This window comes from Diabrotica undecimpunctata, chromosome 9, assembly GCF_040954645.1.
Source record: "Diabrotica undecimpunctata isolate CICGRU chromosome 9, icDiaUnde3, whole genome shotgun sequence".
Lineage (NCBI taxonomy): Eukaryota > Metazoa > Arthropoda > Insecta > Coleoptera > Chrysomelidae > Diabrotica > Diabrotica undecimpunctata.
In genome coordinates, this window is record NC_092811.1 from 37,176,881 (window position 1) to 37,204,537 (window position 27,657).

At 34.3% G+C, this 27,657-nt stretch overlaps 1 protein-coding gene across 3 annotated transcripts in view; it reads right to left on the reverse strand.

The window, feature by feature from the left end:
- LOC140449852 (uncharacterized) overlaps window positions 1–27,657 on the reverse strand; it is a 214,961-nt gene that overhangs the window by 44,006 nt on the left and 143,298 nt on the right. The window contains exon 3 of one of the 3 annotated variants that reach the window (XM_072543221.1): window positions 12,815–16,064. The exons of the other annotated variants lie outside the window; for them this stretch is intronic. Within the exon in view, the coding sequence (XP_072399322.1) occupies window positions 15,586–16,064 (479 nt within the window). The 3' untranslated portion in view covers window positions 12,815–15,585. Of the gene's footprint in view, window positions 1–12,814; window positions 16,065–27,657 lie in introns of those variants that run through there. 3 annotated transcript variants of the gene reach the window in all.

A 27,657-nucleotide genomic window follows, 5' to 3' on the forward strand; every position in this document is an offset into this window, starting at 1 on the left:
GGTGAGATGCCTGAAGGAAGGAGACTGGCTAAACAGGAAAAATTGGAGAAAACGGTTGAGTGAAGGAATACAGTGAAAACTGTGGAAATCCTTGTATATGTATGTATGTGAGATGCCTCCAAGTCTCGGTGCTTTCTTATTTTTGATTGCTTTTATGGCCGCTCTCATTTCCCTATCTGTTATTTCTATTTCTTGTTGTGGGGATCTGCTTCGTCTTCGCCAGTTTTCTTTTCCAATTAATTGTGGTCTTTGTTCTGTTAACACTTCCTTGTGATAGTCCTTCCATTCTTTGTCCTGTATATTTCCCAATTAAATTTTTTCTTTTGAGTTTTGTTTCAATCCTCTTAGTACTTTCCATGACTCCGAAGTTCTTGTACCTCCTCCTATGTATCCACAAGGAATCTAAGTTTCTGTAGTTGGCTGTATACCATATATAACAAAATTTTTTATTAAAAATCCTTTAATTTAAAAACCCAATCGGGCTATATCACAAAACGTTTTCGAAATCCATATTCCATCATCAGTGCACTAGGTATACATATATTGAGCCACTAAATATGTGGGTAAAAACCCGTTAAAAATTGTTTGTTTAAATTTAGTTTACATTATGTGGTATTAAATATTATGATGTTAAAGTTACCAGAGGATTTGGTAACATGGCGACGTATGACTCCACGTGAAGTTGCTGGTCGTGAGACGATGTGTCTACGAGACTCGTAGACATATCGTCTCACGTTTTTTTTCTCCTATGGTTGTTTCAATATTTAAGCAGGTTCTTTCCCATTCTTCATTCTTTTGTTGTGTTATTTGTTTTTTCACCTCTCTATCTTTTTCTCTATATTCTTTATAAACTTCATCGTTGTTTGTAGTCAGCCATTTTCTGTATAGTTGCTTTTTTTCTTCAATTATTCTTTTTGTTGGTTCATTTATTTCATTACAGTGCTGTTTATTTGTTATGTTTTTTCTCTTCAAGGGCTTCGAATGATGCTTGTTTTATACTCGCCTTTATATGCTCGTATATTTCTTCTTTGTTACCGTGTCCGTATTCTATTAATTTTTGGTCTAGACGTTGTTTGTATAGTTCTCTTATTGATTGTTCTTGGAATAGGTCTATATTGTATTGTTTTTTTTCTCTTATCGTGTTCAACGGTTCTTTTGTAGCGGGGGTCTTGTTATGTTTCCAATAAATGCCCATTTTAGCTGTCAGTAGTTTATGGTCAGTTCCACATTCTGCTCCTCTTCTGACAAAAATGTATAAAGTTAATTTATTTCAAAACTACAAGAGATACGAATAGGGAATGAGTCAATGAGAAAAGAATAAATCACATACAGGGTGTCCCGTTTGAAAAAAAGGAATTAGACGAAAATTTAGGATGCCAGTTTTATGCCAATTCTTACAGTACCCTGTATAATGAAAAAGGGAACTTTACACTATAAACGATAATTCTGTGGGTGGTTAATAAGTTTCTAGGAAATTTAAATTTTTATACAAATTACATGAGAGGATATTGAACTTTATATACATGGTAGAAAAGTGTAATTTTCATATAAAAACCATTAGAACTTAAAAAACGGTTCACAATAGGTATAGGAAAATATTGATAAAAAATGTTCAGAATATTGTGAATATTTCTGTAGGTCTAATTAAGTTCTTTTATTATTTGAAGAAGAATTAACGTTATAGTAAAAGTCCGCGATCTATGCGAGAAGTCTTTATTACATAAAATACACTGTAATGATGTTATTTACATGTACACAAAAATACGGATAATTGTCTGCGAATTAAAATATCGAACACCCCCGTCGTTAATTGGTTTCGTCTTTCGTCTTTTTCGGCGAATCCCCTTTAGCTCAGGAGGAATGTGTGATCTCGTCTACATATCTCCTGTCCCCTTCGCCCCTGAATCGCGTCTCTCTTATAGCGACTTAAGCATATTGTTTAAGTGGTTTCTTGGAGTGGCGTAACTAATGAATAAAACTATGCTAAATACTTATACTAAGAAATATTCCTACATTTCTAAAATTAAAAATATATCCCATTAAAAAAAAAACGAAGTTAGAAGCTACTTCCGGTATAACTGGAAGTAGCAAATAGATGAAAATATTTTCATTAAATAGGTCACTATCCAAAATCCCTTTATTTCACTTTTCATGATTCAGTTACTTTTAGTTCCTGAGATATTTCTAATTGGCCGTTTATTTGCCACACCCTGTATACGCAAGTAAATGACCATTTTTGGGTGTAATTTTTCACGTCACGACGAATTTGCTTAAAAATTTGGACTTAGGGTCCTCTTACTACTCTCTCTACTTCAATTTTGGACTTGAGTACAGGGTTGCTTTTACTTAGGGAGTGAAAGCCATCCCTTCTCGGGGGCTAAAAAACATACGTTCAAAATATGTCCAGAAACGGATATTTGGATATTGACTAATTCTAAGCAACTTTTGTTCTATAGAGTTTTTTCACTAAGTCAATACTTTTTGAGTTATTTGCGAGCGAAAATGTCCATTAAAAAAAACACATTTTGAGTTATGCTGTAAAAAATGAAAACAGTAACGAATTTTAAATTTAAACTCATTGTATAATTAAAGTTTTCCAAATTGCTTTAATTTACAATTATACAATTTGTTTAATAGGAATAGTTTTCACCCCTTAAAAAATAAAAAGCCACCAACGGTATAAGTCTAAAAGTAAAGTGGGAGGTAAGTATAACCTAATTCCAAATTTTCATGCAAATCAGTGAAGACGAGATATTCAATGACATTGTTTTAATTATAACTATTCTAGGGGGTGAGATTTAGGGGTTAAACTGAGATAAAACCTTAAATTATGTTGTTTAATGTTAATTGACATTTATATACTTCATTAAAAGATTATTGGAATTAATTACCCGCTTTAATTTACAATTTTTTACGATTTTTTTTTCTAGTAGGAATAGTTTTCACCCCTAAAAAATAAAAAGCAACCAAGGGCACAAGTCCAAAAGTGAAGTGTGGAGGGTTTGTAGAACTTGAATTCAAATTTTCATGTAATTGGGTGGTGACACGCTCGATCATAAAGTAAACCACGTATTCTGGAGTTAAAAATAAGTCAATTGACCTATGTACCTTAGTACAAAAATGTGCATACAAAAAGATTTGAAAATACCAAATGAAAATAATTTTTTCCAATACCTCGTGTACTGTTGTATATTTTATAATGAAATATGTGGGTTAAAATTATTGGAATATACCATGGCTGGCCTAGATATTAACCTCGCGAAAACAGAGTACCTATCTACAAGTGAAGAAGATATAGAAGATCTACAGATTAATGACAAAGTAACAATCAAAGGAAACGATAAATTCAAATACTTGGGGTTTATAATCACGAAAAAGGCAACAGCAGAAATTACACAAAGATTAGGACAAACAAGAACAGCAATTCGACAACTTAACTCAGTATGGTGGGATAGACACCTAAATTTAAAGACAAAAACACAGATTTATAAAACATTATTGCAAAGTATTATGACATATAGGGCTGAAAATTGGATCATAAACAAGAAAAACAGCAGTAAGATAGTAGCAACAGAGATGGAATGCCTGCGAAGATGCTGCAGAGTAACAAGAATGAATAGGAGAAGTAATGACGAAATAAAGCAAAGAACATCAATAGAAACAGACATACTAACATATAGAACAAAAAAGACTAAAGTGGTATGGACATGTAAGAGGAACTAGCGACAGCAGATGGATAAAGAGAATAACCGAATAGGACCTGAACCATAGGAAGGAGGAAAAGAGGACGACCCCGAAAATCCTGGAGGAATGAAGTAGACGACGCCATGAGTAAGAGAGACCTAAACCATGGAAAATGGGACAACAGAGAGAGATGGAAACGGTTGAGCGAATGAAGGCAGTGAATACTGTATACTAAATACGAGTAGATAGAAAATGATTGTGGCACCATTATATTAAAAACACTTACTATTCCTACGGATACTATTAAACAGTTATTAGTAATCACAGATGAATGTCAGAAAGGGAAATGGTGCAGCAGCTGCAAAAATATCTCAATCTGAATAAACCAGGTAGACAATTATTTCTGTGCATGAAACAATATTCAGTATTTTTAGAACATTCAAGGGTAAGGAACAAAGTGCAAGTAAGTGGTAGAATAATTTAAAATAAGGAACTTATAGTCCAGAAAAATTAGGTATTGCTATGTTTTTTGCATTTTTTTCTTTTATCCTCTTCTTCTTCTTCTTCTTCTTTATAAGCAATTCTGCTTGTTCATTGGCAAATTAATACCTCTATGGAATGTTGTCACACCATCTTTTGAGCGGTCGCTCGATACTTCTTCTGCCGATTGGTGACTTATCTCTTGCTATTTGAACGACACGGGTCGCCTCCATTCTGCTTATGTGGTTATTTCGTTCTTCTTTTCTATTTTAGGTCCATTCATTTATACACTGTACGTTATACTTCCTTCTAAAGTCTTCACTTCTCTTTCGATCTCTCAGTGTATTTCCTGTAATTCTTCTGAGTACTCTCATCTCTGCCGTTTCCAATAGCCTTTACGTTGTGGCTATGTCGGGTCTTGTTTCTGAGGCATATGTCATTATTGGTCTTACACTGGCTTCATAAATTCTTGACTTTATCTCAGTGTTATTGTGTCTGTTTCGCCATATAGTTTTATTAAGGCATCCTGCCAGTCTATTTGCTTTTTGTACTTATCTCTTCTTCTTCTTTGTCTTCTTTTTTGTCCAGGTCTCCATACCTAGACAGTGTAATTCCCAGGTATTTTATTTCCATTACTTGTTCAATACTGATACCATCAATTTCTATTTTACATCTGGTTGGTTCTTTGCTAACTACTATTGTTTTAGTTTTCTGAGATGAGATTGTCATATTAAATTCTTTTGCTCTTATGTTAAATCTGTGGACCAGTCTTTGCCGACTATCTTCATTATGGGCTATCAATATTGCGTCGTGTGCATAACAGGGTATTTTTATTTCTTTGTTTCCCATTCTGTAGACTCTTCCTTTGTTAACGCTTTTGATGATTTCATCCATGATCAAATTGAAGAGCATGGGGCTCAATGAATCGCCTTGTCTTATTCCGCTGCCTATCTCTATAGGTTCTGTAAGTTGTCCATCTATTCTGACTTTCATTTTGTTGTTTTGGTAGATGTTTTCGATAGGTTTTATAATATTTAGGGGAACTTCTCTATTATAGAGAAGATGGATTATATCTTTGAGTCTTACTCTATCAAATGTTTTCTTTGGGTCAATCAGACACAGAAATGATGGTCTATTATACTCTAGTGATTTCTCAATAATTTGCTTTATAACGAATATTGCATCTGCACACGATCTTCCACTACGAAAACCTTGTTGTTCATTTGCTAAACTTATCCTCTGATTTATTAGCACTTGTAAAATTTTAGTTGTAAGTTTTAGCGTAGTATTTAACAAGTTGTAACCTATGTAGTTTTTTACTGGTTTTTATCTCCTTTTTTGAATAGTAGAATTAGTTCGCCGGTTCTCCATTCTTCCGGTATTTTATTGTTTTATAATTTTATTAATTAATGTTGTTAATTGTTCTGTCATTTTTGTTTTATGGATCTTGATAACTTAAATATTTATGTTTGGGATCCCACTGCAGTGGGTTCAGTGGACTTTTTAAATTATAATTAAAAATGTAATGCCACAAATTCAGTATTTTTAAAACTTCTGACTACCAGTAAAGCATAAAGCATTTTTACACCTCTGTTCCAGATCATTTTGCTATTTTAGATTCCTTTGTGTTCCATTTTAGGGAATTATTGTTTCGTTTAGAAATGATGTCTTCGTCTCATTTGGTTTTAAAGTTAATTTCAAAAAATTATAATTTTTTCTTCATCCTATATATTTGTTCTTTGTTTTTACGTTCTCCATTACGGTATATAGAAGTTTTAAATCAAGGATTACTGGCCGCTGTTGGGTTTTGCACTATTATGCATCCACATGCGAGCCTTGAAGCTTTACGATATTGTTTTTATCGCTTCTTAGATTGGAACTACTTTTCAAGGCAACTGCTACGTAAGACATAATTAATCTCAATATTGTCGTGCATATTTAACTTAGAATTTTTTGGTTACATCCCAATTTTTTTCCTGTGAAGTTTTTGCACATCACTGGAGCTTATGTGGCTTTGCCCTTTATATTTCATGATTATTTCAGATACGTTTATTATCTAGGATAAGGCCTAGATATTAAACCTATTTTTTCACAGTAAACTGTGCTCCCATTGTGAGTTTATTGAATTTGTTGGGATTGATCACAAGTCCCATCTTTTTGCACCATGTATTTATATTATTCAATCCTCTCCTAATTATGTTTTTTTTATGGTTACATTGCATATTTATAATCTACTCTATACACAGAGTAAATACGTAAATATTTTGTAAGTAAATTAACGTGAGTTAGGTACAGTCCAGTGATGGTTCTCTAAGTATTATTGCAGTAGGTTTTCTGGCCATACTCTCTTCAATCTCCTTTGGGCATTTGGTTGGGTGATTAAATTATTTATTAGTTCGTGGTTGTGATCAGTGGTGCGATTTTTATATTTTATTGAGTGATTCCTTATTATGTTCTTAAGTAATGGGATGTCCAGATCATTGTGAAGTGTTTGGTTAGATACATATCATGGAGCTTTACTTATCATACGGAGTATATTGAATTGGAATGTTTTAGGTATCTTCGTATTTGAAGGTTTATTACAGCCCCATAGCTCTATTCCGTATGCCCAAACTGGTATGAGTATAGATTTGTACAGAAGCAGTTTATTTTCAAGAGAACTGAGACCTTTTGTTAAATAGCCAGTTCATATTTTTTAGTTTAAGATCTAGTTGTTTCCGTTTAGTTTTAATGTGCACTGTCCATGTAAGTTTTTCATCCAGATGCAATCTCAAGTATTTGACAACTGGTTTTATAGCAATGGAAGTATTATTAAAATAAACTTGTGGACATGTAGATTTTCTTGTTTTAAAAGTAATTTATACTGATTTCCTAGCATTAACACTGATTTTTCATTGCTTAAGCCAGTTTTGTGATTGGACTAAATGATTTTGTACATTTGTGATGCTACATTAGGGTCGATATCCACTGCCAAAATTTCCGTGTCATCGGCGAAAGTAGCTAAAAAGTATCATTGCTGGTTGGAACGTCTGCTGTAAATATCAGATACAGAAATGGGCCCAAAACGCTACTCTAAGGTACGCCAGATTGTATGATGTGGTAATTTAAGTAGCTGTCTTCAATTTTCACTTGGAAGTAACGGTCAGTAAGATACGATTTTAGTATAAAGTATAGTTGGTGTGTTAGGTATAATTTCAGTTTGTAGAGGAAACCTTCATGCCATATTCTATCAAATGTCTGTTGTATATCTAGAAACACTGAAGCGCAAACTTTTTTCTTCGAGAGTTGTTTTAATTAGATTTACTATTCTGTGACATTGTTGGATGGCTGAGTGTTGACGTCTAAATCCAAATTGATGTTGTGGTATAATTTAGTTTATGGGAATACTGTTCGATTTTATATAAAAATAGAATTTCTCATACTTTCGTCATTATAGCCAGGAGCTTTCTTAGGATTTAGCATTTTTATTTGTTGTCAAATCTCTCTCGGAGTAAATGTTGACAGAGGAAGAGATAGTTGACATGGAGCTTCGAGATACATTTTTATATCATCGTCTTCATCGTTATTACTATCTGGTGCTGCGAATACAGTTGCAAGATGCTCTGCGAATACTGTTGTGTTTTCTGCGTTTGTGCTGGCACAGGTCATATCTGTTTTTCTTAAAGGTGAATTTGTTATTGTCGGTCGTTTAAATTTTTTTGTAGATGTCCATATAGAGTGGTTCTCATGTAAGAGGTCCGAAACATAAAACTGGAAAAGTTGTTTTTTTCTTCATGTAATGCTCTATTTGGTCTATAACTTATCTTGTTAAGGTACGTTTTATTTAGTGGATTTCTCGTTTGTTTCCATATGCGTTCTTTTTTCTGCTACAAGTTCTCTTATATGGAGGGGGATGTTATAGTTTTCTTACACACTTCTTTGGCGCTGTGATGTTGCTTCCCATCCTGTTGTTTGTAAAACTGTGGTTAGTCTACTATTTTCTCTACATCTTGGTTTTCTTTTATCCTAATATCTAGTCTAGTCTTTGTGTTTACAAAATTTTGGAAAATATCTCAGTTTGTTTTTTTAGTTGTGAGTTTGGGTGAGTGGTGTTCTCCATATTATGTGTGTACTTAACGTTATTATTATTGTGCTGTGATCTGATGTTAAATCGAAGTTTGACTCTATTACACTATGGATGTCAGCTATCCCTTTTGTTACAGCAAAATCTACCAAATCTGGGAATTTGTTGGGGTCCGTAGGCCAGTATGTGGGTTCTCCCGTTGATAAGTATTTTAAGTTATTTTGTTGGATAATATTTATTAATGCTCGGCCTTTAGGCGTGATTAATCTGAAACCCCATGTGGTGTGTTTGGCATTCCAGTCTTCTGCTCCACGACGTATTTTAACATGGTTAAAATCATACTATTTTGGCTTAAGAGTTAAGAGAACATATTGTTAAATTCGTTTAGGAAATTTGATAGTTTATCTGCTAAATCATTGTTGTCATTTTTGTTATTTGCATTTATATTTCCAATGGCATCTCTATAACTGATTCTGTTAAAATTATGAATATGATGTTGGGTAGATATATTTACATTGGGACTGTGACAGGATTTTAAGTAGTGATTTATGATTTGTCATTGTATTTGACATTTAGTAGTTCACGATAAACAGAAGATCTTCTATAATTAGAAGGATGGTCTCCATTGCAGTGAGTGCAAGTTGCTGGCGTGTTTTTTGGTTTCTTGCAGTCCTTTGTGTTGTGTGATTCAGCGCATTTTACGCAATTATATGGTTTGTACAGTACATTTTAGTGTGACCATATTTTTAACATCGTGTTTATTGTGGTACATGTCTTTTAATTCTCGGTGGTTCTACCCTTATTTTGCAATGTTGTATATACTGTAGTTCAAATATTTCTTTATTGTTCGTTTGTGGCTCGAGATCCACAAAAAATAATGGTAACGGTTCACGGCTCAATATGTGTCTGACATTTGTAACGTTCCTTATCCTATGACCTTTTCCTGGATTTCCGCTTTCATTTCATCTATCGGAAAGGGGTGATGTAGATCTCGAATAACTGCTCTGTATGCTCTCTTCCTTAGGTATATATGGTGGACGATTTTTTCCTCTTGTACGTGATGTATTAATTTTCTGTAGGATTCAGGTGTCTTTGGTAAAATTATTAATTGTGGTGTTTGTTAAGGCTTTAGTAAAGTAAGTTTCTACTTCTACTACTTGAGTTAAATTATTTATCATTTTGCTATATTCATTCACGCTATATGTAAAAATTAGAGGGGGTTTTGAGATTGATGGATTTTTATTCATATCATTTACGGAGTTTTCCTGTGGAAGTGGCTGAAACCTATTTGAGAGTGTAATTGGAGCTTCTTCTTTTGAATCTTGACGTTTAAGCTTTCTTCTTTTTTATCTTATTGTTTGCCATGATTGTTTATTATTTTAAGAGTCTTGATGTTCTTCATCTGACATCAAATTGTATTTATTCTGTGTTTCTGGATTGTTTTTTAAGTTTAAGTTAGCTTGAGAATTTGATGTAGAATGAGAAAAAAATTCGGTTGCTGTGCAACCATTCGCTGTACCTAATGTTGTTGTTGATAATTATCAAAAGGTATCATTTGGTTTACTGTTGGTTGATTTGAGCACAATGGAGGAACTTGAGTATTTATTTGACTTATTTGGTAATACGGATGTATTAGGTTTGTAGGCTCGTTCTGCATTACAGTTGACAACTGCACTGTACCGTATTGAAAATCACTTGATCCTGGTCCGTTCCCTGTTGGAAACATTTTCACTTCACTTAGAGTTCACTTTTATTTCACATTGACTGGATAAGTAAAATTTATTTATTTACCAATACTCAATTTAAATTTACAAAATCTCGAGAAGATTATTAATTAGCACATTTACAATATCTTCAGAGAACCTCCAAAAAATACATAATATCTTTCCGGGAGAACTCCAAAGTTCACATTAAGTTTGACAGTTATTTTGACAATTTTCCAATTATGTAACGAAGGATTTTGCAAATTTTCCTTAATTTTGACTCAAAGTACTCAAGTTTTTCTTATTTGATAATTAATATTAGTTCTGCTTCATTTTCTATCCACATTATATACAATTACTTCCACGTTTGAAACTCTTTAAATTTATGATAATTATAGGATTCTTCTGTAACACCAAAATTTAAAAGCGGTCAACTTATTTATATGGTCTTGTTTTAATGTCCATGCTTCTAAGCAATAAAGAAAAATAAAGAAAACGTAACACAAAAGCATCCTTAGGCGTAGCCCTACCTTATATTCCGACAACAAAAAAACTTTCTAAGTTTATTGAATAATGTACGTCTTATTTGAATACGTCTCTTGATTGCTTTGGTTTAGTCTACATTTCATGTTATCCATATTCCTAAGTATTTGTAGGTATTCATAATCTCAATTACAATATATTCAATAACCAGTTGAATGTTTTTATCTGCTGAGTTAGTCATGATCATGTATTTAGTTTTTTTCAAATTCATCTTCAGCCCGTATTCATTGTAGCATGGGTTAATACTGTGCATTACGTTTTGTAAATCATTGTTCTTATCCGCCATTATTACTTTTATTACTTTGCTATTATTACTGTCTTCTTCTTACGATGCCTATCCGTTCCGGATGTTGGCGATCAACATGGCTATCCTAACTTTGCTTGCTGCTATTCTGAATAGGCCGGTTGTCGATGTACTAAACCACTTTCTCAGGTTTTGAAGCCAAGATATTCTTCTTCTCCCTGGTCCTCTCTTTCCAAATACCTTGCCCTGAAGAATGAGTTGCAACAAGCCGTATCTCTGTTCATTCCTTATAACATGGCCAAGATATTCTAGTTTGCGCTCTTTGATGGTGTTAATAATCTCGCATTCCTTGCCTATTCTGCGTAGGACCTCAACATTAGTCACACGATCCACCCATGAAATTCTTAAAATACGTCTGTAACACCACATCTCGAATGCCTCGAGTTTTCTTAAGGAAGCTTCGGAAAGTGTCCAGGCCTCTACTCCGTATAATAACGTAGAAAATACATAGCATCTAACGAAAGAGATTTTGGTAGCAAGTGGTAAATCGTGACTTCTGAAAAGAGACTTCATCATTATGAACGCCGATCTCGCTTTTCCTATGCGTTGTTTTATTTCACTGGAGTGATCCCATTGGCTGTTAATGTTGGTACCAAGGTATGTGTAGCTGTCCACTCAGTCAATTGGATGTTGGTTAACCAAAAGCTGTGTATTTAATATTTCGCGCTTACTGACTACCATGTACTTTGTTTTCTTCGTATTAAGATTAAGTCCGTGTTCTCTACTTATATCTGATATACGCGACATTATTCTTTGCAAACTGTCCAGACTATCTGCAAAAACTACTACGTCGTCGGCATATCTAATGTTGTTTAGACGTATTCCGTTGACTAATACGCCTTCTTCAGAGTATATATTAAATAACACTGGGGACAGAATGCATCCTTGCCTCACTCCTCTATCTATGGATTCTGCCTCTGTCAATTGGTCATCCACTTTAATATTGGCTGCTTGGTTGTAATATAAATTATAGATGATTCTTAAGTCCCTATCATCTAACCCCACTTCTTTCAAGATGTTTATAAGTTTATCATGCTTTACTCTATCAAATGCCTTTTTGTAGTCGATAAAACAAGTATACACATCACAGTTAACATCCCTGCATCTTTGCATAAGCACTTGGACAGCGAATAGAGCCTCTCGGGTGCCTAAGGAATCGCGGAATCCAAACTGCGTCCATGATACTTGTTCTTCGCATTTTTTATATATTCTGCCGTGTATCACTCGGTGTATTATTACTGTGTATTATTATAATAATACACGGTGTATTATTACACACCATGTATTATTACTGTATCGTCTGTAAAACGTTATTCAAAATTTCTCCATTGATGATATTGTAGATATACCCCCTATTAAATTTAAAAGCGCTTCCTTAAATACCGCTTCACTATAGACCTTGAAGAATAGCAGTAAGAGTACGCAACCCTCATACTTTATGAGCTGCTCTATGCCACAATACAACTTAGGGGACAACATTAGAAACCTTGCAAAAGTAGATGACTAAGAGCAAGACCACAGAATCAAAAAAATATCCTAAACAATTTGGAAGTATATGGCTCAGGATAGAGATGGATAGTAGAAATGGAAGAAGTTGAGGAGGCCTATATCAAAAAATGGACGAGATAAGAATACGAAGAAGAGGAAGAGCTACTCTAATTATTGAGAAACCATCAAAAGGGGACACAATAAATCATAGAGTTTGTAGTATGGCTTCTACCTAAAAGTAGTAACAATAATAGTAACAGAAAAGAAGTAAAATCAAATAAAAAAAGAAAAATAACTTTTCTGTGTTTATTACACGCCTACTAAGTGTAATCGATTAATTTACCATTTAATGGACTTGACTAGATATATCCGTAAGGAGGGTAAAGAAAATTAGTAACAAACATATTTTTTTTAACGATATTTATGTTTATTAAAATGTTATTTAACTTTTTTATCATTACCAGATGATTTAGATGGGTGTCATTAATACAGTTCTTAGTTATATACTCACAGGTTTTATATATAAACAATAAATAAAACAACTAATTTTAAAACATTTTTAATCGAACTTACATTTGTAAAAATAATTCACAAACACACAGATAAATACATTCAGTCATTAATGGCACAGAACTACCGTATCATTGCCCGTATTTCGATATCCTAAAATTATTAGTACACTAGTTGATAACGATAATGTTAAAAAACCTTATTACAATGCAAGCTCAAATCACATTAAAATAATTATATAATTAGTAAATCAATCTCTGATGATGCTATTTGAAGAAGGCGATATAATTTTGAATTGTACAAGAACTATAAAGAAATAAACAGTAAGTGGTAGATATGTAAGATCCTTCACAAAAATAGGTAGGCTTGGATAGGCTAGACATGTGTCAAGAGCAAATGAAAATTACCCATTCAGACGAACCGTATTGGCGGTACAAGTAGGAAATTGGAAAATATCCAATATTTTCTCTTTTTTCTCTCTAGTGGTTTGAGTTGTTGTTGTTGTAAGAAGTTATACAATTTTTTCTCTTTTATTTCGTGTGCCATAACCATGCATCCCCATTTTAGTTTCAGTATTTTCTTCTTTTTTACCTAATTTTGCATTGAAATCTCCCATAATGATGGTATATTTTGTGTCATTTTCTTATATTCTAAAGCTTCTTCTATTTCTGTTATCAAATTATCGTAGAACATTTCAACTAGGTCTTCCTGATGTGTTGTGGTGGGAGCATAGACTTGTATAACCTTGATCTTGGTTTTATTATCTAGGTCTATTATAATATGAGCTACTCTATCAGAAACGCTTTTATATGTAGAAGTGTATGGTGTGAAATACTTTTTGACAAGAAATCCTACTCCAGGCAATTTCCAGAGTTTAGATGTATGCATTGTTCGCCTCTTCTTTTCGCTTCTGACAGTACTACAATATCCCACTTTATCTTGGATAGTTCTTCTTCTAATTCGTAGACCTTTTCATCTTTAACCATCGATTGTATGTTGTATGTAGTAACTATTTTTGAACAACAAAATTTATATGCCATGAACACACATTTCAAGAAACCAGCAAACCGAAAATGGACTTGGATATCTCCCGATAAAAAGACGAAAAACGAGATTGATTACTTCTTATGTGGGAACAAAGACATTTTTGAAGATATAACTGCTCTCAATCGATTCACAACTGGCAGCGATCATCTCCTTTTAAGAGCAAGGATTCTAGTTAAACAGCCGAAAACCAGTAAAAAAAGGCCACATAATTATTGTAATCAGATAGATCAAACTAAAGCGACAGAAGGGAGATGAGTACAGAGAAGTCTTAAAAGAATTTGTAGAACATTTATCAAGAAGAATATTCCGACATAAACACAATTAATAAAAAAATGCAACGAAAGCTCTTGAAAGCAGGACTGACTGTTGCAAAGAAAACAAAAAATAAAGAAGACAGAATAAGTGATGGAACAAAATGGTTGATGAAAAAAAAAACGCACATTTCTAAGCGAAAAAAATCAAAACACCGATGGCTTCAAAGAATTGAATAAACAAATAAAGAAGAAAATAAAGGACGATTTAAGGATCTACAATGAAAACAAGGTCAAGATCAAACTTAGGAAAACCTATATTAATCTCATTGAAGGATAAAGATGGAAAAGAAATAAGAGAAAAGAACGAAATCCTAAAAGTTACTCAAACATTTTACCGTGATTTATATTCTTCAAACAACAACCCAGATAACACTGCAAAGGAAAATCTTAAGAGAAAGATACCGAATGTCAACTCAGAAATACTCCCTAACATAGAATCCTTTGAAATCAAACAAACTATGGTACAACTAAAGAACAATAAGGCTCCAGGTCTAGATGGAATAATTGTAGAAATGTTGAAGGAGTCAAATTATTCTCGAAGAATGGAAAATTTTTTTTAACGAATGTCTTCACAGAGGAGAAGTCTTAGATGATTGGAATGACAGTTTGACAATACTTCTCTTCAAAAATACCTGCTGTCGCAAATGTACAAACTGTTTATGAGAGTAATAACTAAGAGGTTAACGTCGAATCTCGATAGCTATCAACCGGTAGAGCAGGCAGCATTCCGAAGAATATCCTAATAGAGAAAGCCAATGAATATCACTTGGATTTATACATTGGCTTCATTGATTATGAAAAGACATTCGACTTCATAGAACTTTGGACAATAAAGAGAGCTATGGACAACTGCAGGATAGACTCGCGATACAAAATGCTCATACATAATATTTACAAGAAAGCTACAATGAAAATACAAATAGATGTGAAAATCAAAGCTATACCAATCAACAGAGGAGTTCGCCATGGAGATGTTATCTCACCAAAGTTATTCACACTTAGACTGGAAGACGTGTTCAAAGACATTTACTGGGAAGATAAAGGAATAAATATTAATGGAGCAAAACTGAGTTATTTGAGATACGCTGATAACATGTTAATATTCTCTACAAGTTTCAAGAACTACAGATTACGATGATGCAACTATTTCAAGCTTCGGAAAAAAAGTCTAATATGGATTAAATAGTAAAGACATAAAGAGCGATGAAAAGATTAATGCTCGGGGTGAGACTTATAGACAAAAAAAAAACAAACAAATGGATTAGAAGAAAAACCAAAATCAGCTGAATGAGAAAATCTATTTCACAAACAATGAAAAAGATCAAGAACAATTAGAAAAGGGAAAAAATAAGAGAGAGATATTTTTAATTGTTAAGCTTGCATTGTAAATATTTTACACATTTTTTTATTTTTTTTACTCACTCTTTGACCCTCTCCATTTACCCTTCATTACCCAAACAAAGATAATGTCTTTGTTAGGGTATCCACTTTTTTTTCAGGCTTCTGCTTTGCGTAGGCTAAGTTATGCGCGTAATCTTCCCTTCCCCAGTAAGGTTGGAAATTGTTATGGTCTGTCTCTGGAGCACCGAAGACGTGATCGCTATAGTCGTAGCCGTGCAAAGAACTGTCGTGTTCAACAGTATGACTGATGTCGTGTCCGTGTCCATGTTCAAAGGTCCAAGGCTCGTGGTCTATTTCGTGGATATCTCCATGGCCGTACTTCCATTTTTTCCACCACAGGAACAATTTGATAGCATGCAATTTCCAATACAAGAAGCTCACGAGCCATTTTAAGAAGGTCAAACCGGCGAAGTAGAACTTAAGAATGTAATTCAAAATTGAGATAATCACAACTCCTATCAAGATTTTTCTTATGAGTCTCTTTAAAGGATGTTCCTGTTTCTTTTTTCTTGCTTCGCTAGAAAAAGCTAAAAGAAACACAAATTATAATTTACAACAGTCAATAAATATGCGGATGAAGCGATGATGATGAGCTGATGATAAAGGTGACTGTGTTGCATGCCATTGAATTGAATAATGCAATTTTTAATGTGTCCCAAAGGACTGGTGATGTTGTGGAAAGCAATGTAAAATAACCCGCATAAATAGTTCGATACGTGAAGCCTAACTTTTTCCATTTGGTTGCAAACTTCATTTTTTCATGCATAAGATGCATATTTTCATGCCATGCTCTACATATATGATAACATCGCATTGCAATTTTTAAAAATATAAATATTTTTTAACGTATTTCGTACATTGATAGTTGATAAGTATTCAAAATAAAAGGTAAGATAAAGTTTTTTGACATAAGGCTAAGTAATATCATACAAAATTAGGTTAGGTTAGGTTAGGTTAGGAGAGGTTATGTAGAAACCATAGATCTATAATACAAGATTGATCATTGCAATACCAACCCGTTCGCTCAGTGCGACAGGGAAAACTGACGCAATCAGTGCCTAAATGACCAAACCGACATGACCAATGGGAAGGTCATGTAGTCGATAATCCCGGTACATTAGAAAGATATGCAAGGAAAGATATGCTTTGAGTCAGTCTCTGTCAAACTGGTCGAGCGGTATTGGAACAGATAGTCTATTTATATTATATATCTATGGTGAAAACGTAGCATCTCTTGGTTCTTTAATGATATGTCCTTGTCACATCCTTTGAATATCATGTATAGCAAAGATATAAATCTAATGAAACATAATTATGTGAAGATTACATTGCGTTAGAGGGTAACATAATGGATAATAATAGCAGAAATAAAGTGAGGGGGTCAAGAATTAAATAATGAATCCATTGTATGTAGTATAAATTTTGTTCGAATGTAGTAGTATTCATTAATTTAACTCATATTAGAACGAAAAGATGCGTACACATTGGTATCACAATATCTTTCAGAGTTTAAGAATCCCGGAAAGAGATATTGGGAAGAGATTTTGTAGCAGCTTTTAACTAAATATTCCCTAATTAGAAATTAAACATTATCTTTAGGGTTTTTAAACTGCAATATGGATTTATTTCTTTATAAGACTTCGTTTACAACTGACTAATTCCACGTCAACTATTAGTCTAGGATATGCGGGTTTTTGCTCAAAATTCTGTTTATATGCATGGATTTGCCTAAAATTTTGACAGTATGTAGAAAATAGCTCAAAGATCAAAATTTACTCCATGCGAATATGTGCTTTTAGTCCGGGGTGGTTATCACCCCAATTCGGGGGTGAAAAAGGTTTATCAAAATAAAACCACAACAGTCGCTAGAATAGTGAATTTTAAGACAAAAATAATCAAAAGAGTTTTTACAAAAAGTTACTATTTTTAAAGTTATTCGTGACTGAAAGTTCATAAATTATACGTTAAAAAGCATGTTTTTAAAAGGTTTTTCGCGAATAACTTCAAAAATCTAGATTTTATCGAGAACACTGTTTAAATATACAATGAAGTTTATAAAACATTATTATTCGATTCCTTTTTTTTATTTTTACCGTAAACTTAATATTTACAAACCTATGGCTGTTACAAAGTAGACTTTTATTGATGGAATAGAAAAATCCAAACAAATGATGTTAAATAACCGGAAAGCGGTAAGTTTTTAATAGAAAATTTTTTAACCTTTTTGGTCCCATCGCCGGATATGTATGACATTAACTAAAAAGTGCGTTGAATTCCACTGCCGTATATATACGTACTAGTTTATTATGATCCTACAAACCCAAAGTTATGTACCTATACACGGCAGTATACGATTTAGTCCCATTACCAGTCCCACTGGTACATTAATAAGTCACTATTTGCTAGGCTCTTGCGTCCAACGCCATGAAAATTTGGCATTTAAGATTGGTCGTCTGGGTCCACCGCCATATATACGCGGCACTGTAAATGCTAGGGGGGGGGGGCAGGAGTTAGGTTCCCCAAGGCTCAGTGCTAGTACCCCTGTTGTATATAATATACAACCACCACATTCTATTTAATAAACATCCCAGGTACTCAACTGTTTTTCTAAGCAGATGATACTGCCGTTCTTACAACAGCGAAAGGATATTTCCTGAGAGAACTTTCAGAAGCGTGCAAAACTCTTTTAAATGGCATCGAAGAATGGTGCAATAAGTGGAGACACACTTAACGCTGCAAAAACCCAAACAATTGTGTTTCGCATGCTAAAAACATCGGTAAGTTTCTTCGCCCGCAATGACGATCTATTTCCCCTGAATTTGATGGGACAAAGGCTCTATATTCGTCCGACAGCTTCCTATTTGGGTGTTTTTTTTTCTAAGATACTCAACTGGAAACCTTATCTGAAGGCAACTCTAGATAGGGTCAGAAATCGAGCCCGCCTCCTCATACCACTTACAGGGGAAATTGGATAAACATACACAAAAACTCTCTTCCACATAAAACATTCATTCGGCCCATTCTAAAGTATAAGTCTAACTTATATTGCCTTCTGAAAGACTATTAGAAAAATGAACTACTTGCTGCTGAACGTAGCATTGTGCGTAGTATAAGCAGAAACTCCTGGAAATTCTCATCCCATAAAATCCATAACACCGCAAATATTGCCACAATCATCGAGAGAATTAAAACTCTTAACAGGAACTTTACGTTTAGAACCATCAACGACCCCCGTCTAACACGCAAAAAACCCTAAACATTTCTTGCTTTTATCTAGGTCACGTAAGAACACGGAGATCACAAGAAAAACAACTTCATATTCCGTCCATTCTAATGCAAGTCTAGATTGACAAACTCCCAAGCGAATACGCTAACATCCTTGAAGCTACTCCGCTAGCTTACCGAACTTATCTATAACCCAATCCTTTTCCTTACCCCGGACAGAGGGAGATTGGTTTTTTTGCGGTTTTCCAATAGCACTACTCAATGATACCTGTCCGTTCCCCGAGAACATATCCACAACTATTTTCTCACCTGAACTGGCTAAAATTGAGACTGTCTATCGAACTCTGATGACGAACCCTGGCCGTTAACGCAAGCAATCAATAACACGACTTTTAGTGCAATACACTAGTTCTGAAGTTGCAATACACACATACAACACTCACACTGGCATGATGGTAAAAGGGGTCCTCTTTCTGCTACCGAAGCAAACTCGGCGTTGGCGCCCCCGGCCGACAACTGAATCTTGTGCCTGTCAACAAATTCTAGGGTCGGCTAAGGACATCTAAACGACTGATGGAACTAAACTAACATCGATCGAAATGGTGGCGTCCATCATTGTCATGCCATCACCCACACTCACACTAGGCTACCTGTGGTAAAACCATCTCTCGAAAGCTGATGAGGCCTGACCGTTAGCACAAATATCCAATAACAAAATTTTAGTATAAAACTAATAAACGGTGAATGGTTGAATAACGTTAGATATGCAGATGACACTATAGTTTTTGCCGATAATCTGAATGACTTACATATATTAACAAATCGTATAACAGAAGTCAGCAACAGATACGGACTAGCTCTTATCATAAAGAAAACCAAATTTATGACAATTAGTAAAAAACCAATACTAAACGCTCAACTTACAATCAACCAACAGAATATCGAAAGAGTCGAGCAATATACATATCTAGGCACCAATTTAAATAGCCAATGGAACCACTCAACAGAAATTAAACAGCGAATAATAAAAGCAAAAGCAGCATTCGTTAGAATGAAAACCATTTTCAACAGTCGAGACATATCATTAAAAACAAAATGCCGTCTATTGAACTGCTACATATTCACAGTTCTGCTCTACGGAATGGAAGCATGGACACTGACTGTTGCATCTATGAATCGACTCGAAGCTTTCGAAATGTGGTGTTATAGGCGCATCTTACGTATATCCTGGGTTGACAGAGTTACTAATGTGGAGGTCCTGCGTAGAATGGGGAAAGAATGTGAAATTCTCATGACCGTCAAAACTAAAAAGTTGGAATATCTAGGACATGTAATGAGAAATCAAGAACGTTACGGCCTTCTCCAGCTGATTCTCTAAGGGAAAGTAAATGGTAAGAGAGGACCGGGAAGAAGACGCATTTCCTGGCTTCAAAATTTACGAAAGTGGTATAACACGACTACCACTGAACTGTTCCGCGCTGCAATAAACAAAGTAAAGATAGCCGTGATGATCGCCAACATCCGGAACGGATAGGCACTTTAAGAAGAAGAAGAAGTGCAAGACACTAGCTCTGAAGTTGGAAGTACAGGTATAAACGGCTTGCAGGAACAATAGTAACTAGAGACTCAGTCTTTGTCACATCTAGCTCAAAAAACACAATACACTCTGGTAAGAACATCACATTCAGAAAAAACCTTTGACCTCTGATTCAACTGATTCAACTGTCGACTGCATCTCAACAGTCTTTAACTACCACAGTGCTTTTTTCGGTGCTGCTCTGCCGTGTACTGTCCCACACCAACAACATTTAAAGCAAACCTGAACAGAATCACAAGATCCTAAATGGGGACACATGTTCAATTTTTTAGAAATAAAAAATCCTTACCCTAACCCTCAAAATTATCGAGAGAATTGAAACTCTTAACAGAAAAATAACTCCAAAAGTATTGAATTTTCCAAAAAAACTCTGAAGTACATTTTTGTCTTAAAATTCATTATTCTGGCGACTACCATAGTTTTTTTTATGAACTTTTCTTCCCTTGAGGGGAAGAATTTTTATTTTTGAGCTACTTTTTACCTACCGTCAAAATTTCAAGCAAAACGATGCATATAAAAAAAATAGAGGTTTTTTTACTATTTTTACCGTTATATCCTGGCCTATAGGTAAAGTTGGCCTTTTGGTTTAGCTTAAACACTCTTTACAGGCGTATTCTATACTATAAGATTTGATGATTTACCAAATTTCAACCTTCTAGGTCCAAAATGGCGGTTTATGGGTTTTTTAAATTGAATTTTTTCTAAGAAAAAAATTTTTCCTGCATTTTATCACTTTATCTGGCATAGCCGGCTCTAGATGTTCAAAAAAATATCTAAAGATACGTTTTCGATGTAAAATTTCCTCTAAAAATGAACCCGGTGTTAAAATTAGCTGACTATGAAGAAAAAATCGGAAAATTTCGAAAACTTTTTCTTAAAAAAAAATATGTCTTAAAAACATATCTTATTTTCTTTAAAAATAAAGAAAAAGTTGTTTAAAGGTATATATTTTAAAGTAAAATTAAATACATCTTTTATATCAGAGAAGAAAATGGTACTACATTCACTTGAATGGCTAAATTCCCAATTTTACCGAAATATTACGTCTTTTTTGACAGTTTTAAGTAATTTCTCATTATTTTTTTATCCCAAATGCTATTCGAAATACAGATTTGAATTTTCCATAAAATTTTACATAAAGTAGTGTACTTTAGAATAATTTTTCAGCAATTAATTAGATGTTTTGAGTCATTGAAAAATATCATTATCTTGCAATTATCACAATTATAATTTATTGGTGTAAATGATATCTGTAAAATAATACAAAATAAACACTATATTTATTTAATCGTTTTTCCGAAATTTTAACTTACACGCAAGATTTATATGTCCTGGGAAAAAGCCAAAAATACTAAAAAAGAGTTTTTATATTTATCAATACAAAGGACCATTCACAATTTTCTAAATTTCAATTTATTATTTTCAGAAATTGATAAATAAAATGATGCAACACATAAAACTTTTTACTATTGCTTTATAAATAGAAATGAATTGATAGTAGGAAAATTTCAAATAACGCACTCAATGGCTCACTGTGCGCCTGACTTGGTTCAGCCATTTAAGAATGGATTAAGCTCTGACGTCACAATGAGGGTTTTAAAAAGCCTTTTCAAACATTTTTAATTTGTGTGTATTTGCCCCATAAGAAGCTGGAAATATTGTTTTATTTATTGTTTAAATAATAAATAAGGACTCTTGGTTATGAACATTCATTCTGTGCAGTTGGTATTATTTGTTGTTCGTAAATTTGTGAGGTAAAAATATCTATGAATTAAGATATTTACTATGAATGTTCATATTTTAAGGTTATGTTATGGTTTGATTAAAAGATAAATTAATTTTTACTATATTCTAAGATAGTTTGTTGTTGTTTTTATCGGGGTTATTACAATTACGGGGTTATTGCAATGATTAATGAGGAAAAGGTAAAATGGGCCATATTGTGTTTCACCCCTTTCAAATCACCAGGGCCTGACGGCATATATCCAGCCCTACTACGGTGGAGACTGGATATCCTTCTGCCACACCTCGTGGAAATATTCAGAGCCTCTTTGACCCTGAGATATATTCCTAGAAAGTGGAGAGAGGTACGTTACGAGTTACGTACGAGGTATGTTACGAGTCTTCATACCAAAACCACGTAGGGTGGACTACACCCTACCAGAGGCTTTCCGGCCAATTAGCCCAACATCCTTTCTATTGAAAACGATGGAAAGGCTATGCGAGAGGTACATAAGGGATAAAGTTCTGGTCCATAACCCACTTCACCCAAATCAGCAAGCTTATACGTCGCGAAGATCTACCGATTCTGCACTGCATCATGTAGTGGGAAGAATTGAAAGATCGCTGGATAATAAAGAATCCACCCTAGGTATATTCATAAACATTGAGGGAGCGTTTAATAAAACCACATTCTCAACCATCATCCAACAGCTCAACGTCAGGAATGTTCACCTGGCTGTAAGCGAATGGATATTCAGTATGCTTTCTAATAGAGCAATAAGCATAAATGTAGAAGACGTTTCTGTTAGAGGCATGGTTACGAGGGGGTGTCCACAGGGAGGGGTGCTATCACGTCCTCTGGAACATAGTTCTAGATACCCTGGCTGACCAACTCAGCAGCAACGATTTCTACACAATAGCCTATGCAGACGACATTGCTGTCCTGCAAAACGGTAAGTTTGAGAACTATGTGAGAGATTACAAGTTGCTCTCCGACTATCAGAAACATGCTGCAAGGAACACTCAGTATCTATAAATCCTAAGAAAACAGAGATGGTCCTCTTTACCAGGAAAAGAAGAATCACGGGCTTAATACCCACAAGGATTCAAGAACTACAGTCTAAATTTTTCTGACGGGGTGAAGTACCTTGGTATTACCCTTGACAGGAAGTTAACATGGAACTCACACTTAGATGGTAGAGCTAAAAGAGCATATATTGCCTATGAGCAGTGTCGCGAACGGTCGGACGCACCTGGGGCCTTTCGCCGAGGGTGATCGCCTGGGTATACATTGCTGTCATTAGACGAATGCTAACTTACGGAGCTATTGCTTGGGTACCAAAAGTGAAAAAGTGCTACAGGCAACAACGATTAATAAAATAAACCATATTCAGCGGATGGCTTGCATAAATATAACAGGTGCCATAAAAACAACACCAACTGCTGCAATGGAGTTGATCATTGGCATCACGCCTCTAGATATATATGTCAAAGAGGTGGCGCTAGTGACAATGATGTAACTGCACTCAGCTAGTGCAAACCTTGATGTAGGAATGGGACAATTGAGAACTCGTTTTAGGCGGGGAGAGCTGGATGCGCTACCACTGCTACAGGCAGACTGCGACTCAATTGAACCAAAGTTTGTCTTTAACAAACCCTAAAAAATCGAAACAAGACAATATAGGAAGACAAACGTGGCAAATGCCTATTGGATATACACCGATGGCTCCAAAATGAAAGAAGGCTCAGCAAGTAGTTCAGGCAGAACTGACTGGTATCTCCATAGCCGCACAATAGATAACCCAAAGTATAGCAGGGAAAACTATAATGATCTGCACAGATAGCAGACAAGCGCTACTAACCTTGAATAGACCACGTGTCACCTCAGGGTTAGTAATGTTAGTAATGTTATAGGAATAAAGGCAAACCGCATTGCTGACCAATTATCTAGGAAGGCGGAAGACTCTTAGGACCTGGGGATCTTTTTAGTTGATCAACTACAACAATAGCGGAAATTGTCAAATGTCACTCCCATACGCAAACCGTAAAAAAATGGGAAGAAGGGCAAGGATGTAAACTTGCCAGGGTAACACTAAGTAACCTTGAAGAGTCAGCATCAAAGAAGTACTTGGGAATGACCAGGAAAAACTTACGTTTGACAGTTGGTTTTTTAACTGGTCATTGTCAACTAAGCAAACACCTTCACACACTGGGGCTAGCAGGCACACCTCTATGTAGGAAGTGTGAACGAGAAGACGAAACTGTAGAGCACGTTCTATGTGAATGACCGGAGTTATCGTTAATACGAGAGTACGCGTTCGGCGAGTCCTAGCACACACCTGTGCACATAAGGGAGATGTCTCCTGGTGACTTGTCCACCTTCCTAGAAATGGCAGAATGGACAATGAGCTAAGGTTGACAGCTCCCTGAGAGGATGAACAATGGGTCAATTGTGGTCTAAGTGCTGTGAAACTTAACTCGCCCTCCCTACTCTACAGATCTACAGATACAGATATAAATCGGATTGTCAATACTGACAAATTCAGTAATACTGGATATCTTCAACACACAGAATGATTTATTACAACTTAAGCTACGAGAAAACGAATATCTTTAGTATTTTATAGGATAAAATCACCGGCAAAGAAGAAAGAATAAAACATTAATTTAAATATTTTTCACATTCGTAAATAAATTCAATGATTTATTGATTTATTCTGAAAAAAATCCTGATAAAAACAACAAAAAACACCTTGAAATACAGTAAAAAATAATTAAAGTTTTAATCATACAATAACATAACCTTAAAATAAGAACATCTATAGTAAATATCTTAATACTTTGACGCTTCGTTCAGTCCCCTCAGTCTCGTAGTTGCAAAACGTGTAGTAAATAAAAAGTTCCAAATGTTTTTGTCTCGATTGATAAATAAGCTTTGTTTAAATTGTAGATATTTTTCAATGTTATTGTTCCTCTTTATATTATAATTAAAGGTTAGTTGCTACCTCAATTTTCTAAACTCCTAAATTAAATTGTTTGTTTTAAATTTGGCTATTTAAGGGAATGTATGTAATACCATATCATCCTATGATATAAGAGCTGTACTTATTATTACTTTTATAAGAATATACCTTTTAACGACTTTTCTTAAATATTTAAAAAAGAAACGTTTTTAAGATATGACTTTTTTAAGAAAAATTATTTTTCAAATTTTCCTTCAGAGTTAGGTTAATTTAACACCTCCATCGTGTTCAACGGAAAATGTTACATCTAAAATGTATCTTTGGATATTTTTTTAAGCATCTACAGCCTGTTAAACAACAAAAGTAAGGCTGATTCTGGCACAACCCCCCTAAAATTATCGATACGTAGCAACGTTGCTTTACCCCCTTCCCAACGATACCTGACACGTCATCCTACATTAAGCCGTTTATCAATTAAGACCGGGGATTGTAATTTAGGGGATGAAGCAACGTTGTAGCATATCGATGATTTTAGGGGCTTGCGCCAGAACCAGCCTTGCCTATATACTAGTGATAGACTACGGCAAATTTTTTTTAATTAAATTATATAGACCGCCATTTTGGACCTAAAAAGTTGAAATTCAGCAAGTCATCATATTTTATAGTATAGGACACACCTAAGCCACTTTAAGCCAAATCTAGAGGGGTCATCTGACCAACTTTGTATAGTTAACGTAGAATTACCAAACTGCGACAGATATTGCAAAAAGTGATGCGACAACGGTTATACTTTTATGTTGCTTACTGATAATGAAGGTGTGTACCAGCCAAACGCAGGGATGCTGATTAAGAGTATGCGACAGAAAGTTAAGATCGTTGTCGCATCGTCTTTAGCAATATCAACCGCAATTACAAACGAAATAAGAAATAAATAATTCCAGTACACAGCCTATAAACCCCGAAAAAAATGTACAGATAAACCAGCGGCCGTTAAAACCTACACTCTGGAATAAAAACAGTTTTCTTAAGATAAATGAATAAAGAAAAAAAGTAGTAGAGAAAAAGTATAAAATCTATAAATCCATGCAGTTTCCTTACCCAAAACATTCACATTCTTAATATCAAGACAACATTCTGTATATATAACTTTGATACTATTTTATACTTTGCAGCATGCGTAAATCATTGTAGGTATATAATATATCAAGGTGCCATATTATGGTGAAACTACCGAATTGGACACATGTGTCATACTTGGTGTTCGATATTTCTCATGCAAAATCTTTGTTTCCTTTGGAAAATCGTGCTCTTGTCACATGCGCATTACAAAGTGTAAAAAAATTACTTACTTGGTTTTTATTCGAAGAAGTTTTTGAGAGCTTTTTTTATAAACTAACACTGAATTTATTAGTCTAATGTAACCATCAAAAACTGATCAATTCTATTTCAATATTTTCGGATAAAATATTTGAAGTGAAATAAGTTATCCATTTGTTCTGGTTCTTGAGATGTATAACTTTTACTATTTAACACGTACAATTTCTGGAATATATCTCAAACCTGGGGATAAATCACGATCTTTATTTGTCCTACACGTTTCCACATGTTTCATATTGTCAAGTAGAAAAAATACACTTTAGGGTATAAGTATCTTATAATATAAAGATAAAAAATGGTTTATTTCAGAAGTCATCGCCTAAAAATTAATGGGAAAATCCCAGTGGTTGACTGTATACCATCGTTTAAAAAAACATACAGAAGTTAAAACACTTCACCATTGTATTTAGGTATATAAAAACATATAGTTAAAACTTTTACAAGTGTCGTCAAAATTTATACAGTAGCAGCATAACGTTTTCGATCTAATCAGATCATCTTCAGTGCCTTAAGTACTTGAAGCTAACAATGAAATTTGTGGCTATGACATCCATATATGGGTTAACATCTTTCCAAAATTAAATTATATGTTGACTCTAGGTCGATGACAATGGATAAATTTAATACTTGAGGAGCTACATGTCTCTCTGCTCGGTTTTTAACACGTGGTTCTTGTCAGTTAAGACGACACAGACCAACTGGAAAGTTGTTGACGAACCACGTGTTAAAAACCGAGCAGAGAGACATGTAGCTCCTCAAGTATTAAATTTATCCATTGTCATCGACCTAGAGTCAACATATAATTTAATTTTGGAAATATGTAAACCCATATATGGATGTCATAGCCACAAATTTCATTGTTAGCTTCAAGTACATATGGCACTGAAGATGATCTGATTAGATCGAAAACGTTATGCTGCTACTGTATAAATTTTGACGACACTTGTAAAAGTTTTAACTATATGTTTTTATATACCTAAATACAATGGTGAAGTGTTTTAACTTCTGTATGTTTTTTTAAGTCATAGCCTGTTTCATGTTTGTATCAATAAACCACTACTATAAAATGAATGTTTCATCTAAATCAACTTCCAATCTTCTTGGAGACCAACAATTAGTTTGAGTTGTCAAAGTAAAAAAATGATTTGTTTAATGATATCTAATAGGAACATGATATCTAAAAATAGTACAACAGGGTCTACTTTTCCTACAGGTATAGATACCATTTTTCAGCTG